At 34.5% G+C, this 19,703-nt stretch overlaps 1 protein-coding gene across 3 annotated transcripts in view; it reads left to right on the forward strand.

The window, feature by feature from the left end:
- PLEKHM3 (pleckstrin homology domain containing M3) overlaps positions 1-19,703 on the forward strand; it is a 224,128-nt gene that overhangs the window by 109,078 nt on the left and 95,347 nt on the right. For all 3 annotated transcript variants that reach the window (XM_074191504.1, XM_074191503.1, XM_074191505.1), the window contains 2 exons: positions 4-197; positions 18,554-18,617. In XM_074191504.1, coding sequence (XP_074047605.1) covers positions 4-197; positions 18,554-18,617 — 258 coding nt within the window. The remainder of the gene's footprint in view (positions 1-3; positions 198-18,553; positions 18,618-19,703) is intronic.

Consider the following 19,703-nt stretch of genomic DNA (forward strand, 5'->3'; position numbering starts at 1 on the left):
CAGGTATCTAAGCAAGCCAAAGAGTTTCTGGAGTATGTGTATGAGGAGCCATTGATTGACATCCAGCAGGAAAATCCCATGTTGTACAGACATGTTGAGCCACTGGCAACTGTTGTTCGTTTAAGGCAGCAACTGAAATCTCTTCGAGCCTATTTGTTCAGCTGTAGAGCTGCTGTGGCTGAGGATCTTCGCAGAAGGTAAGCCTTATGACAAGCATCTCTCTAATTTGTTTTCTCTTCCTTATCTAAAGGGGGTGAGATTCAAACATTTCTGAGGTTTCTACCAGTTTTGAGTCTTTGATTCTCTCTCCAGTTATCATCTCCACCCTCTCCAAATTAATCTTAGACTTTTACTACTGAGATCTTTTTATGTGATTGAACTAAAGCAATGAAACATTGGGAAATAAGGAACTTTTTACTATACTAGCCAAATCCCTAGAGTTGAACATTGTGGCTAGTATACTTGAAATCTACTTTTTTAAAAATCATGAGAGATTTTCATTAAATATAAATTTAGTATTTTATGTTTTGCCAAATTATAATTTCCATTTATCTTACAAATTAAAAACACTAAGTTATTTCAAAAACAAATTCTTTCTTAAGAGAGAAACAAACCCATAAGAAAATTCAGGGATGTAATAAGAGTTAGAACCTGTAACCTGAGAATTTCCTGTCCCTAGAATGTCCTGTATAATGATAATAATACCATTGAGATAGGCTGCTTTTCTATATGTATTTGTATAGAATTATCAGAAATAACTCTCAGACATCAAAGCATAGCTTCAGGTGTGAAGAGTATAGAGTATTGCATGCAATATAGTATGGCCATACAGGGAACATGTCGTCTCTGTCTCTATTTTTAGATATACTTCCTACAAGCAGACTTTAATAGCATTATTTACCTTTTCAGTTCAGTATTTTGCTTGGGTTGGAATCTGCCAAATCAGGGTATGTATTTAGAATTAAAACAGGAGGACTTCTCCTCAGGCAGGATGACTAAGACTTTTTAAATAATTCCAGAAGTTCAGTGGTTTACCACCATGTACTAGACCTTGCTGCCAGACCACCGGGTGAGAAAGGGTAAGCATGAAGAGAATACACTCCTTTAACTGAGAGAATGAAGGTATGAAGGTAGCAGCCTTCTTTCTTGCTCTTCATTTATACTTATAGTATCTTTCTAGACAAACCACTGAAAAATTGGACAAGTGGCCTGCAGGCCACTTGCCTATTCACATTTTTGGAGAAATATTTGATGTGGAGTCAACCACTAAGCTGTGTCTCCATTTTGTCTCTAAATTTATTGGCATCATAAGAACTATAACAAATTCTCAAAAGTTCACTTCAAGAAATTCTATCCCAAATAGTACCACCCAAGAACCTGCAACAGAGAATTGTATCTGGTGATGCTCCATTCACAGAAAGGTGCATATTATGCTATAAGGTGACTAGACCACAAAGTTTTCCATTCTTAGTTTGTCAGGAAGAGAATTGTAAAGGGAAGAAAATTAATAGATGCCCACAACTCACTGTTTTCGTCATTGAAGATTACCATTGTTTGTACTGTCTTCTTGGTGCTGTTTGGGGTTACTATTTTTCTCTATTCAAAGATGAAAAAAAGAGCCCCTGTGTCAAGAAGCATTCAAGAAGCATAGTAGATCTTTCTTGGGTCCTCTTGGAGCTATTAAATGACTTTGAAATAAGAACTTAACGATAAGGATGCTTGAGATGCTTTCTGAGGCATCCAGGCTTCCAGAAACTATCTAAAATATAACTGCAACATCTCTATTTTCACAAAAATAGAAACACTTGCCTCTAACCTGAGTATATCTAAAATTCCTTATTTCCAAAGTCTATCTCATGTGAATTTCTCAGCTAACTCTTTTACTTTTGAGATTGGCCAGCAGAACTCTTTGAGAAAAATGATGATTCAAAATGAATACACAGTTTAAGCTCTCTTCCTTACATCACAAACAGAAGGAATTACTGTAATTAAATGAATTACTTCAGAACTATTACATATGTTGCTGATTCCTTATTAAAAATTTTAAATGGTTTAGAAGACTAGATGTTGAGAGACAAGAGGAAATCCAGTTCTTAATCTAATTGTAAAAGGCATTCTCTTTCTGCCTTGTCTTTACCTTCCTATGAGTGGCTGTTAATCACAAGCAAGTGAGCCCAACACAGTGAAGAACTGTCAGCACTGTATAAACAGAATAAAACAAACTGTTAATATTGCTGTCAGGAAAAAACCAAAAACAGCTTGATAAATTATGTTGGCACTTTACTGCTTAGACGACTGCATTGGACACCTTCCTTATTTGGGAACCAGCAGATTGGTTTGTGCCTTTAATTACTATTATAGTTTTCATCATTGTTGTTATTGTTGTTAAATTGCTGCCTTATTCCCTCAACTTTCAAATGACAATTAATATAAAAGTAGTTGGTGTCTTGCATGAAAACTCAAATGTTTAAAGTACTGACAACTCACTGTTTCTGAAGTGTCCCAGATGGCCACACAGCTAAATTAGTTCAGGACCTAGTTGACTGTTCAGTGCAAGAATTATTTATAACAACTGCCACATGGAGGTGCAAGAAAAACTCTGTTGTGAACTTTAGCATCCAGTAGAAAATTCAAGATGCATCCTGACTCTTAAGTTTTGAAGACTCCTTTGAATGAAACCCACAGAATAGCCAACAATGGCAAGAACCAGCAATTTCCAAGTAGACAATCAACAATGTTCATTGGAGCTCTATTATCAGGGTCATCAAATGAAACATAACCAGTGAGATGAACATTTTGAGTGATAATTAGGGATCAAGGTTTGGGGAAGGGTAATTTGAAGAGAAATGTTCAGTGGTCTCAGAATATTGGTTTTCTGAGTATAACTTAATTTGCTTTCTCCTGGCAGATGGCCCAGTCATAGACATGAGCCCCTCAGAAGCAGTGAGGAAAAATCATCCTATTTATGGAAGTAGCAGAAAACTTAAACTCCACTCTGCATTAGACTTTACTCTGGTATTAGTTATTCTTTGTCTTTCTTGACTCTGCTCTCTTCCTTTTCAATAATTGCATTATCAGTAATCTAATCATGTGCTTAGGTTTTCCCATGCTCAGAAAAAAAGTCTTTCTATCCCCCATCTTCCTTTATTCGTTTAGATAGGGTTCTTGGTATTAACTAGATCTTTTCAGTGGTGACAATATATAAATTCTCAAAAGAATGTCTTGCTTTGTCTTACTCCTCTTTCTTCCCCCATTCACTGCTTAATTCTTTCTAACCTGACTTTTGATTCTTCCACTTTACTAAAACCCAACCCTCCTAATCATAAAATACAATAATCAATTTTCATTTTTTCATTTCTCTTGATTTCTCTGCACCCTTTAACATGGTTAACAGTCTTTTCCCCTCTTGAAACTCTCCTTCCTTGCCTTCAATGTCACTACATTGTTCCACCTTATTTAAGCATTTTCTTCTTTCTTTCTACCTCCCTTCTAATCTCCTAACTGTGGGGATACTCAAGGTTCAAGCTCTTTTTCTAATTGGCAATAAAGTTGGAAGATTGAATAGAGTACAGCACTTAGCATCAGGAAGACTTCTGTTCCAGTCCAGTTGCAGAAATTTACTAGCTTTGCAAATCTGGTAAAGTCTCTTTTTAAAAAAAAATTACTTAATTTGCATTTTACAATTTTTCCCCTAATCTCGCTTCCCTTCCCCCACCCCCACAGAAGACAGTCTGTTAGTCTTTACATTGTTTGCATGGTATACATTAATCTTAGTTGAATGTGATGAGAGAGAAATCATATCCTTAAGGGAAAAAAAATATAAGAGATAGCAAAATTACATAGTAAGATAATGGATTTTTTTTTAAATTAAAGGTAATAGAGCAGGAGTACCTGGGTTCAAATCCAGTCTCAGACACTTAATAATTACCTAGCTGTGTGGCCTTGGGCAAGCCACTTAACCCCATTTGCCTTGCAGAAACCTTAAAAAAAAATTAAAGGTAATAGTCTTTGGTCTTTGTTCAAATTACACAATTTTTTCTTTGGATACAGATGGTATTCTCCATTGCAGATACCCCAGAATTGTGCCTGATTGTTGCACTGATGGAATGAGCCAATCAGTCCATTAAGGTTGATCATCACTCCCATGTTGCTGTTAGGGTGTACAATGTTCTTCTGGTTCTGCTCATCTCGCTCAGCAAATCCTTCCAGGTTTCCCTGAATTTCCATCCCTCTGGTTTCTAACAGAACAATAGTGTTCCATCATATACATATACCACAGTTTATTAAGCCATTCCCCAATTGATGGACATTCACTTAGTTTCCAATTCTTTGACAAACAGGGCTGCTATGAATATTTTTGTGCAAGTGATGTTTTTACACTTTTTTCATCATCTCTTCAGGGTATAGACCTAATAGTGATATTGCTGGATCAAATGATATGCACATTTTTGTTGCCCTTGGGTGTAATTCCAAATTGCTCTCCAGAAAGGTTGGATGAGTTCACAGCTCCACCAACAATGTATTAGTGTCCCAGATTTCCCACATCCCTTCCAACATCGATCATTGTCCTTTCTGGTCATATTGGCCAGTCTGAGAGGTGTTACCTCAGAGATGCTTTATTTGCATTTCTCTAATAAGTAATTATTTAGAGCAATTTTTCATATTACTATGGATTGCTTTGATTTCCTCATCTGTAAATTGCCTTTGCATATCCTTTGACCATTTGTCAATTGGGGAATGGCTTGTTTTTCAAAAAATTCGACTCAGTTCTCTGTTTATTTTAGAAATCAGTCCTTTGTCAGAAATACTAGTTGTAAAAATTGTTTTCCAATTTACTACATTTCTTTTGATCTTAGTTACAGTGGTTTTGTTTGTGCAAAAGCTTTTTAATTTAATGTAATCAAAAATGTCTAGTTTGTTTTTAATGATGTTCTTCATCTCCTCCTTGGTCATAAACTGTTTCTCTTTCCATAGATCTGACAGGTAAACTATTCTTTGATCTCCTAGTTTGCTTATAATATTGCTTTTTATGTCTAGATCGGGTATCCATTTTAATCTTATCTTGGTATAGGGTGTGGGGTGTTGGTCTAATCCAAGTTTCTGCCATACTAACTTCCAGTTTTATTGAAGAGGGAGTTTTTAATCCCAATAGCTGAACTCTTTGGGTTTATCAAACAGTAGCCATTTCCTGCTATTACACCTAGTTTATTCCACTGATCTACCACTCTATTTCTTAGCCAATACCAGACAGTTTTGATGACTGATGCTTTATAATATAATTTTAGATCTGGTAAGGCTAAGCCACCTAATTTTGCACTTTTTTCATTGAATCCTTGGAAATTCTTGACTTTTTATTTCTCCATATCAATTTATTTATAATTTTTTCTAACTTATTAAAGTATTTTTTTGGAATTTCAATTGGTAGAACACTAAACAAGTAGTTTAATTTTGATAGAATTGTCTATTATTATTATTATTGTTATTATTGTTATTATTATTATTATTATTATTTATAGCTCAACCTATCCATGAGCAGTTGATATTTGCCCAGTTATTTAAATCTGATTTTATTTTATGTGAGAAATATTTTGTAATTGCTTTCAAAAAGTTTCTGAATCTGCCTTGGCAGGTAGACTCCCAAGTATTTTATATTGTCTGAAGTTACTTTGAATGAGATTTCTCTTTCTAGCTCTTGCTGTTATATCTTGCTAGTCATATATAAAAATGTGAGGATTTATGAGGGTTTATTTTATATCCTGTGACTTCGCTAGTTTCTAATTATTTCTAGTAGTTTTTTAGATGATTTTTTGGGATTCTCTAGGTATACCATCATGTCATCTGCAAAGAGTGAGAACTATCTCTTCCTTCCCAATTCTAATTCCTTCAATTTCTTTTTATTCTCTTATTGTTGAAGCTTACATTTCTAATACATATTGAACAGTAGTGGTGATAATGGGCACCCTTGTTTCACTTCTGATCTTATTGGGAATGCTTCTAGCCTATTCCCATTGCATACAATACTTGTTGATGGTTTCAGATAGATACTGCTTATTATTCTAAGGAACAATCCATTTATTTCTGCTCTCTAGTGTTTTTAGTAGGAATAGGTGTTGTATTTGGTAAAGTCTCTTAATCTCTCTAAACCTCAATTTCCTCATCTATAAAATGGAGAGAATAAGAGCATCTATATCCCAGGGTTTGTTTTTTGTTTGTTTTGGTGGGGTTTTTTGGTAAGGCAATGGGGTTAAGTGGCTTGCCCAAGGCCACACAGCTAGGTAATTATTAAATGTCTGAAGCCGGATTTGAACTCAGGTACTCCTGATTCCAGGGCCGGTGCTCTATCCACTGCACCACCTAGCAGCCCCATCCCAGCGTTTTTGAAAAGATAAAACTGGATAATATATTTGTGAAAATGCTTTGTGATCTTTAAAGCTAGCTATTATTATTATCTATCTAATAAATTATCCTTGTTATATTTGATATTATCTTATTGTGCTTCATTATAATAGATTATATTATAAATATTAATAACTAGCTAATAAATGCTAGCTTTTGTTATTATTAAACATGTAATTATTATCCTAATTATATGTGCTATTCCCTCTCTAAAATTTCATATATTTTAATGACATTTATTCTATATGAGCAGTTCAGAATCTAGATTGTTAGCCCTGACCTCTCATCTAAATTCAGTTCCACATCTCCAGGTGTCCAGTGGACATTTTCTCTTAGATATGCTTGTAATGTTGGGAAAATCTTGAGCCAAATTACTGAAAAAAGTAAGGACATATACTTCCCTGAAAATCTTTATGAAGAGAATTGCTGACTGCCTTGGATAATCTAAATGCGGAGTAGTAGAGTAAATGATACTAAAATAGCAAAATCTATAGACAAATTTCAAAACTTTGACTACCCCAATGAACCTCCTAAGCCAGCTACTACTGCCCTCCTGATGGCCTTGCTCCTATCTCTCAGATCCTGTGGTTTACAGAAGGGGAATGGTGATACCCTTAATGGAAATAAGGAACTCTACATATTCTGCTTGTTATGTAGCAAAGCTGCAGGCCTTATCTCTAAATATTTGAGTTTGAAGTGATAGTAACAACATATTATAAATATACACTTATATAGCTTTACTATTTTAAAACAATATTTTCTTTTTCCCCAATTACATGTAAAAACAATTTGGTGAAAATAATTTTTAATATTTGTTGTTTTTTTGTTTGATTCCTATTTTTATCCCTCCTTACCTCCTCTTTCCATTCCCTGAGACAATAAGCATTCTGATTTAGGTTATACATGTTATACATGTAAAACATTTCCATATTAGTGTTTTTGTGCAAGAAAACTAAAAAAAGTGAAAAAATAGTTTGCTTCAGTCTATATTCAGTTATTTCTCTGGAAACAGCATTTTTCATCATGAATTCTTTGGGATTGTCTTCCATCATTGTATCTGTGAGACTAGCTAAGTCATTCACAGTTGTAACTTTGAATATTTTCAAAGTATCCTTACATCACATATGAGCCTCCAAGATAGACACCATGGGTGTTATTATCCCCATTTTATGGAATAGGAGTGTGTTTGATATGTGGACTCAAAATTATTTATTTTGTTTTGATACAACAGATACAAAAAAAGGACTAATTTTAAAAAATCCCCTACAAAAGCTATTTCCCTTGGGGGGAAAAATAGATAAACTTTTAAGGCATATCATATATGCACCAAATTTTTCATGTCTCTGGATTTAACTGGATTTTAACTCAACCTTCTTGTAATATAATTTTTTCCCCCTCTCCTTTGCTCCCTAAATCTAAATCAACAAATAGATGATCTGTGTCACTGCTTAGTTTATAAGCTGAACCACATTATACTTATTACTACAAGAAACAGTGCATCCCTTCCCTACTGCCACTCAAATCCAGGAAGTAAACACTACCCTCTAAGGAAAATAGCATGCAAAAAAAATTCATAGATTAATGAATTAGAAGGTAGAACCTTGATGATCAATCTTAATGGACTTGCTAATACAGGGCAACAATCAGGCATAATTTTGGGATATATAGAATGCAGAATACCATTTGTATCCTGAGGAAGAATTGTGGAGTTTGAACAAAGACTAAAGACTATTACCTTTAATTTTAAAAAATGTTACCTTATTATGTAATTCTGCTTTATGTTTCTTCCTTAAGCATACGATTTCTCTCTCATCACATTCAACTTAGATCAATGCATACCATGGAAACAATGTAAAGACTAACAAGCTGCCTTCTGGGGGGGGGAGCATGATTAGGGGAAAAATTGTAAAATTCAAAATAAATAAAATCTTTCTTTAAAAAAAAGAAGGCAGAACCTTGGAAAGGCAAGCATTTTTTATAGTATATGTTAATATAAAATCTGAAAAGTGGAAAATATTAAATGACAGCATAAGTAAAGCAATATTTTTTTAAAAATTATACCTTTGCTTATGTCATTTTCTCTTTGCCAAGAGCAGCAGGGATTTAGTGGATGGAAAGAACTGCTTTGAAGCCAGGAATGCCTGCATTCAAGTCCCACCTATGATGCATATGTGACAATGAGCAAGTCCCTTAAACTATTAAGTGTTCAGGGCCAAAAGTGTCAAAAAACCCACTGATGTAAGCTACAGTCAAAATTTCCAACTATGACTTTAATCAGATTAAAATAAGGAAAAAAATTTAAATTATGTTTTAAAAAACTTAAATAAAAATAGAGTACAATATAGCTAATGTTAATTTGTAGTTTTCTAAGTTAGTACATGGTTTGACACTATTGTTAGGGATGTCTCTAAATTAAAGAGAAGATGCTAAACTTCTTTGGAAGAGGTAATTTTGTCACCAGTGAGTTCTCCATGCTAATACACAAGTCTAAAGCCTATCTTTATCCCCTTTTTAAAGAAAATTTGGGGTTCTTTTTTGTTTTGTTTTTTGTTTTTTAGTTTTTGCAAGGCAGTGGGGTTAAAGTGGCTTGCCCAAGGCCACACAGCTAGGTAATTATTAAGTGTCTGAAGCTGGATTTGAACTCAGGCAGTGCTGACTCCAGGGCCAGTGCTCTATCCACTGTGCCACTGAGCCACCCCCTCAGGTTCTTTTTAAATGGAAAAAAATTTCTTGGAAAATTTGAGCCAGAAACTCTACAAAAGAAAAGAAATTTGTCATATTTTTTAAATCACAGCAAAGAATAATAGAGACCTAGACTATTTGCAAAGTATTTCTACTGTCCTTCTTGTCTGTTGTTGTGAAGAAACTTAAGAATAATTTCTAAATGAAAGTGTTAAACAATCCTTTATTACATTCTGAATCTAAATCTTGGACCAGACATAATATCTCATGCAATTTATTTGCTTTTTCTGACAATAAGATTAGCAAAATAAGATATCGAAAGAAATGATTCAGTCTAGTTTCTTCCATTCCATATAGGTTACTGTAGAGATGCCCCTCTTTGATTGAAAATTGTTTTTCCATTAGCTGAGAGGATGACTAGAAGTCTTAGTTCTTTTCACATCATGCCTAATGTAACCATTTCAAGAAGACCTTGCAGTAAACATCAAGAACACCAAATTATACCTGCTGGGGAAGCACCTTCCGGTGCTATTTGCTTATTTCCTCCTCCAGAAGAAAGATGGTGTCACACTCTAGCCCAATAAATTCGACCTAAGTACGTGAAGCACAACACACACTTAGGAAGTTCAGTACAACATGAAGAAATGGTTTTCCATTTTAAGTCACTGTTCACCCCTTTCTGCCCATTCCTTCCTTTGGATTTCTTTTCTTTTAGAGCCAGAATCTTCAGATTTGGTTATATGTGTATGTTTTGCATATCTTTTAATTGAAATTTATTCATTGAATCTGAGATATTTTGATTATAAGTTTTTTTCTAAGCAGAGTATTTTAAAATATCCTTTTTTTCTTTTATTAAAGATCTTACTTCCCTTCCCCCCCCCCCCCCGGAAGCAATCTGTTGGTCTTTACTTTACTTTACTTTACATTGATCCAAATTGAGTGTGATGAGAGAGAAGTCATATCCTTAAGGAAGAAACAAAAAGTATAAGAGATAACAAGATCAGACAATAAGATATCTTGGTGTTTTTTTTTTTAATTAAAGGGAATAGTCCTTGAACTTTGTTCAAACACCCCCCCCCTCCCCACGGCTCTTTTTCTGGATACATATGGCCTTCTTCATTGTAGACAAAATTGTCCCTGATTGTTACACTGATGGAATGAGCAAGTCCATCAAGCTTGATCATCGTCCCCATGTTGCTGTTAGGGTGTACAGTGTTTTTCTGGTTCTGCTCATCTCACTCAGCATCAGTTCATGCAAATCCCTCCAGGCTTCCCTGAATTCCCGTCCCTCCTGGTTTCTATTAGAACAATGGTGTTCCATGACATACATATACCACAGTTTGCTAAACCATTCCCCAATTGAAGAATATAACGTATCCTTTCTTTTTAATAATAAATCCTATAGGGAAAAGGGCATCACCCTAGAGGAGCTGTGACAAAATCCTAAAAACTTATATAATCAGCCAATCAGAGGATGGAAGATAGGTTTATAGAGTCATAGCTTTAGAATAGGGAGATGCCCTAAAGACTATCAAATCCAGCTCTTTCATTTTACAGATAAGAAAATTGGTCAAATTGACTTGCAGGTCACACAGCTAGTAGTAAGAGTCTTAAGGCAGGATTTGAACTCAGAGTGCTCAATCTATCTACTTAACTGTCTTGTAGCCTCACTAGGCTGTACCTCACCCTCAATGGATCTTGACCCCCTTCACATCCACCCCTATGCTTATCTTCTAATATTCTCCCACCTGGTCTCCTCTCTGTGCTGTGGAGGCTTCTTCCCTTCCTATTTCTGAGACAGTCATTGTCCCTCAGGGTTCTTAGAAACTCACTGCAACTGTGTAAGTGCCGTTGGAAACATTCTGGCCCTAATTCTGCACCCCAAATTGACTCATAGCTTCAGTAGATGCCATTGTTAAACTGGCATTCTGGATTTGGTTTGGTAGTAAGAGCCCTACTTTACACCTTTCCATTCTGGGTGGTTCATTGGATGAGTAGGTATTATAAACCAAAAATATGACCACCTTCTATATCCTCATTTCAGTTTCTCCTCATATCAGTGACATATTTGATTCCTTACTCTCTTTAGCCTCTCCACATAGCCTAACTCTCCCATCTGCCCTTTCTCTGGATTAAGATGGACCATTACCCTCCTTCAGGTCCTACTCTCACCTGAATGATTTTGGGAGTAGCTTATGGATCTTCTGGCCTCAAGCCTCTCCCCACTACACCCCAGTCATGGTGACTTTCCTAAAGTTCTAGTCTGACAATGTGACTCCCTACTGAGTTCAGAAATATTTCTGGTTTTGTGCAAATTTCATACTGTGCCTAATTATTTTTGCAGTTTGTAATTTCTAAATAAGTAATATACATAGGAAAGGGATGTGCTCAAAATTTTCTTTATGATAGAGGTTCCTGATCAAAAGTTTATTGACTACCACTCTAAGAAAATTGAGCCTTAAGGAAATATTGGCATTATTCAATCATAAAAAGGTCTCCACTGCCTTAAAAGCATGATACAATTCTTTTTCTTTGTATGAATGCCTGAGATTAGCAGAATTTAAGCTGAAGACCTCTAAGATCACATAGATTAACTAAGTCCTGATAAATTTGACATAGTAGCATTGCTGTAATATGGAATAAAGTCTTACCTTTCTTGCTAGGACTTCTACCTTTGATTTCAGATGTAGTCATCTCCACTTTTTTTTACATAAAGCACCTGCTGAATAATAAAGAGGCTCAGACTCATGTATGGCCTTTTTCTTCTGCTTCATTTTCATCTTTCCTCCCCAAGTCATTATAGCAACTGGGAAATGAAGTATTGCTTACTTCCGCAGTAGGTCATGCAGCTCTTAAAATGATGAAATAAAATGGCACATGAAATGGTAGTGCCAGCCTGTATTTAATGAGGGCATAGCAATTTCCCTTAATTGTCTTTGGTACCAAAGAACTTGATGGTGCCACCTGCTAACTAACTGCATTTACCAAGTCTGACAAAGGAGTTAAAGTTTTTAAGCTTATCACATCTCATATTTGACTTGTGTCAGAACAGAATAGAGCAGATTACTTTGCAATGTCTTTAGTGTTCTGTTGTTATAACTACCTATTGGAAGAATAGTGCCCAAACACATCTTAAATGAACTTTGAATACAGAAAGATCAGTTATATTTAGAAACCAATAAGCAAAGCATACAACCTGTTTGGGATACAAGTAGCACTCACCTGCAACAGAGAGTCTGTTTGCCAGAAGATAATAAATGAGATAATGTTTAGATCTTCCCCCATGAAGTAGTGTCCAGGAGCTTAAAGGAAATTGGTGATCCTAAATTCTTTCAGTGGAAAGGTACAGCATTATCATTTTTTTTAATTTTAAAGAGTTGATGCTAAAGCAGAAGATACTTGGAAAGCTAGAAGTAAATTGCTGGCAGTCTTAAAATGAGATTTGTGATCTTAACCATGGTGTTTTCTGATGTTTTCTGAATAATACAAGACTAAACATCTTTCTTTGTGTTAATTCAAGGGAAATAAGCCCTGAAATTTAAGTCTTAAGGTGAGGTAGCAACAAGGAGACTTTGTTGCTATTGAATTTGCCCCAAGTCAATATCCAACTATCTAGTAGTTCCCCCACAAAACTATCCCCCAAGTGACTGGGAATTCACCTCATGTCACATTTTTGTGCTGTGTGTTTTAGGAACCTTAGATCCTAAAGGAATCTTATAAATAACTGCCAGACCTACTTTTATAGTGTCAAGAGCCTCATAGACTTGGAATCTCGCCAAAACCAGTCTCCCCACTTCACTTGTACTAGACAATTCCAATCAAACATTTTTAAAAGTTACAATCTAAGTCTAATTATTACTGTGGTAGCCAAGTTAAAAATCAGCAGGGAAGTTATTACTGATCATGTGTCCTGTTATCAAGACCTTTTTTTTTTTTTTGCTTTATGCTTCCTTCACTAATATTGTATTTAAAATTCTATAGAGAACATTAGAAACACTTGCAAGTTCAGTATGACTTGGAAGAAGCAGACTGTGGCAAGAATCATAAAAACACTCTGCCGGAAGGGACTTTGAGAAGTAATCCTATTCATACCTTTGCTTTCAGGTAACCCAGAATCATCCTAGACATATGAAAATCATTTCCTGCCATGCCTCTCCCCTTTTAAATAGCAGTCTCCTTTAATACTTGGTATCATAATATTCCTTAGTACTCATTTTTATCACTTTTCACTATCAGGAAATTTTTCCTCCTATCTGATTTCATAAACTAAGCAGTACCTAATTACCACTGGCATGCTGCTACTTCTATCTTCTGTAAATTAGAAGAGTTGGTTGTCATTATCTGTATAAAATGCCATATATATATATATATATATATATATATATATATATATATATATATATATATATATATATATATATATATATATATTTACTTTAAAACTATTATTAAGTATCTTGACCACATTCTTTTCTCCAGGCATAATAAACCCTGATCCTTTAACCTGTTCAGATAGATATTTTTTCCAATCCTATAATTATCTCAATCAATATTTATTAAATACTTCAGAGAAATCATCATACTGTGGAATCATTCGAAGGGCAATCATAGATATGATTCCTCCTCTCAGAGCTTATGATATAAAAAGAGAGACAGTATAAAACACATGAAACATTTTTAAGAGCATCTCTAATAGAAACAATACATGGGGCAGCTACGTGGCCCAGTGGATAGAGCTCCAGGTCCGAAGTCAGGAAGACTTATCTTCCTGAGTTCAAATTCAGCCTCAAACATTTACTTGCTGGGCAAGTTACTTCATCCTGTTTGCCTCAATGCCTCCTCTTTCTCTTCCAAGAAAACCCCAAATGGGGTCACAAAGATATGGTCACATCTGAAAAACCACTGAAGAAATGACCAAAGAACAACAAAATATAGTAGAAAATAAATCATTACGAATCATTGCTATACAGATATATTGAAGGAAATAGGATTTGGTGTGCAGTTGAGAAACAGGAAGTTATCCAGCACCTTAAACCATGAATCCTAGAATTTGACACAGGAGTCAAATGGTAAATGAATGAAAACAGCATTTAATAAGCTATTTGTAAGATCATGGATATGGCATTGTGTTAAATACTGATAATAGAAAAAAAATGAGTTTTTTCTTTAAAATACAGATGGCTTCTGAAACATGATTTCTCCCCTTTCCTTTCAGCTCTGTTCTGATCCCTTTCTTTGCCTCCTTGTATACTTTTCTGTAGTTTCTCATCTTCCTGAGAGATTACAGGAGTTATCTTCCCTGACTTAATTAGGATGCAGCTTGTATTCCTTCTATATTCTTCCATCTCATGAGCTTGTCATTCTGATATCTAGGCCCACCTCCCAAAAGATTTAATTCACCTTTAGCTGAGTTTAGTGAAATTTAATCCAATATGTTTCAGACCTTCTTTTCCACCATTACTTCCATTTAACTTTTGCTTTCACCTTGTTTCCTCATGTATATTTAGGGGGAAAAAAAATCTCTAAATAGTCTCTTTCCTGTTATATTGTTTTTGGTTTTGTCCTTGGTATTTACTCTTCTTGTATTTCTTTTTTTTTTTTTTTAGAGTGATTAAGAAGCAGGTAATTTCTTTGGTTCTTGTTTTCTTTGTAGAAATATTTCACATGCCTCTATTTTCATGAAATATCCACCTTTTTTTTTTCAGGGTGAGTTTCCTTGGGCTATATCTCAACCTCCCTTACCCTTCAGAACATATTATTCAATTTCCTCCTATGTTTTCTGGTGAATACAGATTAGTCTTATTCAAATTTCCTTTCCTTTGTTATTTGAAGATCTTTTCTCTAGGTCACTTAAAGAATTTGTTGTTTGTCAGTGGAATTGTTAAGTTCTCTCTATATGTCAGACTTTGTAATATGGAATTGATCTGTGGATCTTTTATATGAGCATTCTTGCTTTTGGGTTATGTTCTTCTGAAACCTGTATAAGTTTTAAGTTATCTCTAAGTAATCTGTCTTTGAGGTCAATATGTTGTGCTTTTTTTGAAGATCATAATGTCTTTAAATATTTTTACTTTGATCTTCACTCCCATGTATTTTCATTCTAAATTAGTCATCCTTTCTTTTGTTTCTTTGATGAGACTTGCCACTGTGGACTCATGTGTTTCTGTTTTGATATAAATTCTGCTTTCACAATTCTGATTTCTCTTTTAAATTATTTATGACCATCTATCTTCCTGTGATTCTATTCATTCTTGGGAATCCACAGGGTCCTGTTCCTCATCAAGTGTTTATTCATTCCTTTGTCCTACAATATATATTCATAAATGCCTAAACTCTTTCTTTCTAACTGATCTGGAGACCATGTTCCCTTTACTATTAATTAATGTCTTACCTGTTGGTTTATCTATTCAGGGATCTTTAATTGAGTTTTCTTTCTTCTGAAATCTTTGGCAGTTTCAACTTTTTTACCTTATTTTCCCCCCAGCTATTTAATGGACTCCTCCCCTTAGGGATGGACCTCAGAAACTGCCTTAGCCTTCTCCCATCATTCACTAGCCTCAGCCTCTGCCCAAAGAGCTTCCAAGAGAACACAACTGCCCCAGCTGGATACCAGGCTGTTTTCCCAGGAGTGCGCCTTTCATTCTGCTCCTCTATTCTCTGGTCAAGTTCTTTTGTAACACAGAATGCTAACATGCTTTCTGAGTCCATGCAAACTTCTGTTTTTTTGCTTGGGTTCTAAAGTTGAGTTCTCTTGCACACCGGTGGGTTGACTAATGCAGCCCTGCTGCTGGGAATAAAGGGAAGGTAATGGGGAAATAGTGCTGAGTAAATACCTTAGACTGGATATGGATTTTGCTCTGGTGTTAGCTCCTTGTGTTTTACCTTCTTTGGTTTCTTGAACGAAATTGCTTTATTCTGTGTACATAACTCATTTTTGGAGAATTTGAAGAATTCAATGAGTATAAAAGAACAAGTCCATTCCTCTATCCTCCCGGTTGTTGATCCAGACATATTACTTGAGTCACTTTAAAATACCCCTTTGGTTTTTGGTTATTTGGTTCTTTGGGAATCTTGTATTCTAAGTTTACTTTTTTTAGGACATGCATGTAATTCGTGGTCCCTTACCAGTATTTAATGGTATTTAAAAGTTAATAGTATTGAATTTATTAATAATGTAATTATTTTTTTTTAAAAAAAAAGATAAAAACTTAGTCTCATGGTTCAGAAATAAGATCTACCAGGACATTGAGAAATTTTTTCTCCTCATCTTTTCATCCACTATGGTTTCCATAGTGATTATACTTACCTTAAGAGCTCTCTTCAATCATTATGATCCATGTACTGACAGCATATGTCTCATTAAAGAAGGAGAATATTGTCATCAGTTCTGTGCCAGCTTCCTTTGCTCTAGGTGAAACTGAAGATAGGAATTAAAAAATATTTGTTTTTTTTTAATGATACTTCATTTTTGAATTTAGTATTGTGGGAGTGACCAAATAGGTGAATGAAGATGCCCTATTCAGAAGTAAGGAGTTTCTCTCTGTTTGGATTTTCTTGCAAGTGCTCAACCAAGCTCTATAACCCATAAAGCTGTTCATCTTGTAAATGCCTGCTCTAGGAACTCACATTTCTTCTTCAAATACATAAAAACACAGTTGTGATATTTGAGATAAAATTGATATTGGGTTTTTCCTCTTCCAACTCTGAATTTCAATGTTGCTTAGCTACCTTGTATTTTTTTTTAGTCTATTCATTTGATCTTCAAGTCTAATCTTTTCAGCTCTGTGCCAGTCTTCCACATTTTAATCATCTCTACTATGACAAGTTAGGTGGAACAGCTTTCTGAGCATGTTGGGCATGTTCATTTGTCTTGTTAGGATGCTCTTTGCCTTCTTTTTAACCTTGACAGGAGAAGAATTTGTCAACCCCTCCAGGTAGCTTCTTTACTTTACACATCCATGAAAAAAAATGGCTTTAAATAGTGTTAGTTTAATTAGTAGTCTGTATGTCTTGAAAACCAGGATTTGATGACTGCCGCTTTATGATATATAGTTTTAGATCTGGTGGAGCTAGGCCACCTTCCTTTACATTTTTTTTCAATTCTCTTGCTATTCTTGATCTTTCGTTGCTTTGGATGAATTTTGTTATCATTTTTTTCTAGCTCAGTAAATATTTATTTTCTAGTTTGATTGGTATGGCACACTAAATAAATAATTTAATTTGGGTAGAATTGTCATTTTTATTATATCACCTCGACTTAACCATGAGAATTGACATTTTTTCCAATTATTTAGATCTGATTTTATTTGAGTGAGAAGTGCTTTGTAATTGTGTTCATATAATTTCTGGGTTTGTCTTGGGAGGAAAACCAGACCTTTTATCTAAGAAATATGATACAAAGATTTTTTCCCATTTGATTGCTTTCCTTTTTATCCTTGATGCATGAATTTTATTTATACAGAAATTTTTTTCAATTTTGTGTAATCAAAGATCCATTTTTTCTTTTATAATTTTGTCTACCCCTTGTTTTATGAGAATATAATTTACCAAAAGTATATGATAAGCAGATAATATATTCCCCTCATTTTTATTGTATAATAATATTTTATTTTATTGTATAATAATAAGGGCATATATATCCATTTTGAATTTATTGTAGAATATAATTAAGACATTCTAAGCTAGTGTCTGCCAGATTGTCTTCTGGTTTTCCCAGTAGTTTTTGTCAAAAAGAAAGTTCTTTCTTAAATAATTTATTTGTTTTTCAATTTTTCAAAGACAGAACCATTGAGTTCTATTGTTTCTGATTCTCCTTTCCTCATCATTTTCATTGATCTTCCTTTTTATTTACTTAACCAAATGGTTTGTATGACTACTGTTTTATTATGTAGATTGAAATCTGAAAGTGCTATGTCCCTTTCATTCCTAACATTTTTCATTATTTCCCAAAGCTTTTTTGTTTCTCCAAATGAATTTTAGGTGTCCTGAAAATACCATATTAATAATCCAATTGAAGTAGCATTCAAGTGGTAGATTGATTTTGGTAATATTGTCATGGTACAGTCCAGCTATGAGTATGTTGTTCTAAATTTCTTTAAGGAACACTATATAATTGTATATATAAAAGTATTTTGTGTGCTTCAGTAGATCTAAGTATTTTATATTAAGTATTTTATACATTTTTTAGTTATTTGGAATAGAATTTCCTTTTCTATTACTGCTTCTTGGATTTTGTTATTACCATATAAAAATGCAGTTTGGTTTTTAGGGCTTATTTTGTAGTCTGTAAGCTATTGTCATTTACCAGAGAAACAGGGCAACTCATTAATTAAAAGTTTAATTAGCTACATTCCACCATTATTAGCAGTATCTCTAGACAGAAATACTAAGTTTGTGGGATTTAGAGAGTCTCGGGGAAAATTAAGTCTTGTTACCTAATCTAGCAACCACTTATTACTGTTTTCCTTGTTTTCAGAATTTTCCCCAGAGAATACCTCCTTCAACAGATCCATCTGTACTCTCTTGCAGACCTACAGCAGGTAAATTATTTTAGGGGGTCATTTCCTTTCTATCGTCTCCCTCAAAAATGTCTCTCCTTTGCTAATTATGCAAGTTTTTATGTGGCTTATCAAATTCCATGTGTTTCCATTTGAGATAAATGTATAAAAAAATTAAAATAAAATAAAAACAGAGACCATCAGGCAATGAAGCCATTTGATATGCACTCAATCCCTACTTTTAATGTTTGAAAGCTGAAAAAATAAGCTTCATATTTAAGGTAAAATTTGTTGTTATATCTTATTGGTCATGATGGATTTTACTGGTCATCAGCCAGGAAAGGAAACAAAAACAAAGGTCTTGTATGGACTGCTGACTCAAAAGTTTTGCCTAATCATCTAGGTCAGCTACCACTAGACCCCTGAGAAGATGCACAGCTCTAATTACTGGGATATTTCTCTTAACATTAAACTAAATTGACCCAAACATAACCCAGTGGCACTCCAGTGAAGACCTCTTTCCATGTTGCCCTTGAACCAGTTCAGTTTTCCAACTAATTTTAAAGTCATCTGTTTTATTGCTTTCCAAATTATATCTCTCCATCTTTTCTACAAGAATAGTCTACAGAATATCTTACCAAAAACATTATTAAAATATTTATACTCTATTTATAATACTACACTCATCTACTTGTTTAGTAACCTATCAAGAGAAGAAAAGCAAGTATAAACAGGAGCTATCAGAGAGCTTTCTGTTAAAGGGGATGTTCAGCAGTTTCAAATATAACAGGAAAGAAGGGGGGGCGAATGGAAATACAATAAATTTGGCTAGAAAAATATCATTAGTGATCTTAGTGATGTGGGTAGAAGTCAGATTATGGAGAAGGAGTAGGGAATCTTTTTTTCTGCCAAGAGCCATTTGGAAATCTATAACATCATTCCCAGGCTATACAAAATTGTTAACGTGGAGTGGCTAGGTGGCTCAGTGGATAGAGCACTGGCCCTGGAGTCGGGAGTACCTGAGTTCAAATCCAGCCTCAGACACTTAATAATTACCTAGCTATGTGGCCTTGGGCAAGTCACTTAACCCCATTGCCTTGCAAAAAAAAAAAGATTCCTCAAAATTGT

Source organism: Macrotis lagotis, chromosome 6 (genome assembly GCF_037893015.1).
Source record: "Macrotis lagotis isolate mMagLag1 chromosome 6, bilby.v1.9.chrom.fasta, whole genome shotgun sequence".
Taxonomy (NCBI): domain Eukaryota; kingdom Metazoa; phylum Chordata; class Mammalia; order Peramelemorphia; family Peramelidae; genus Macrotis; species Macrotis lagotis.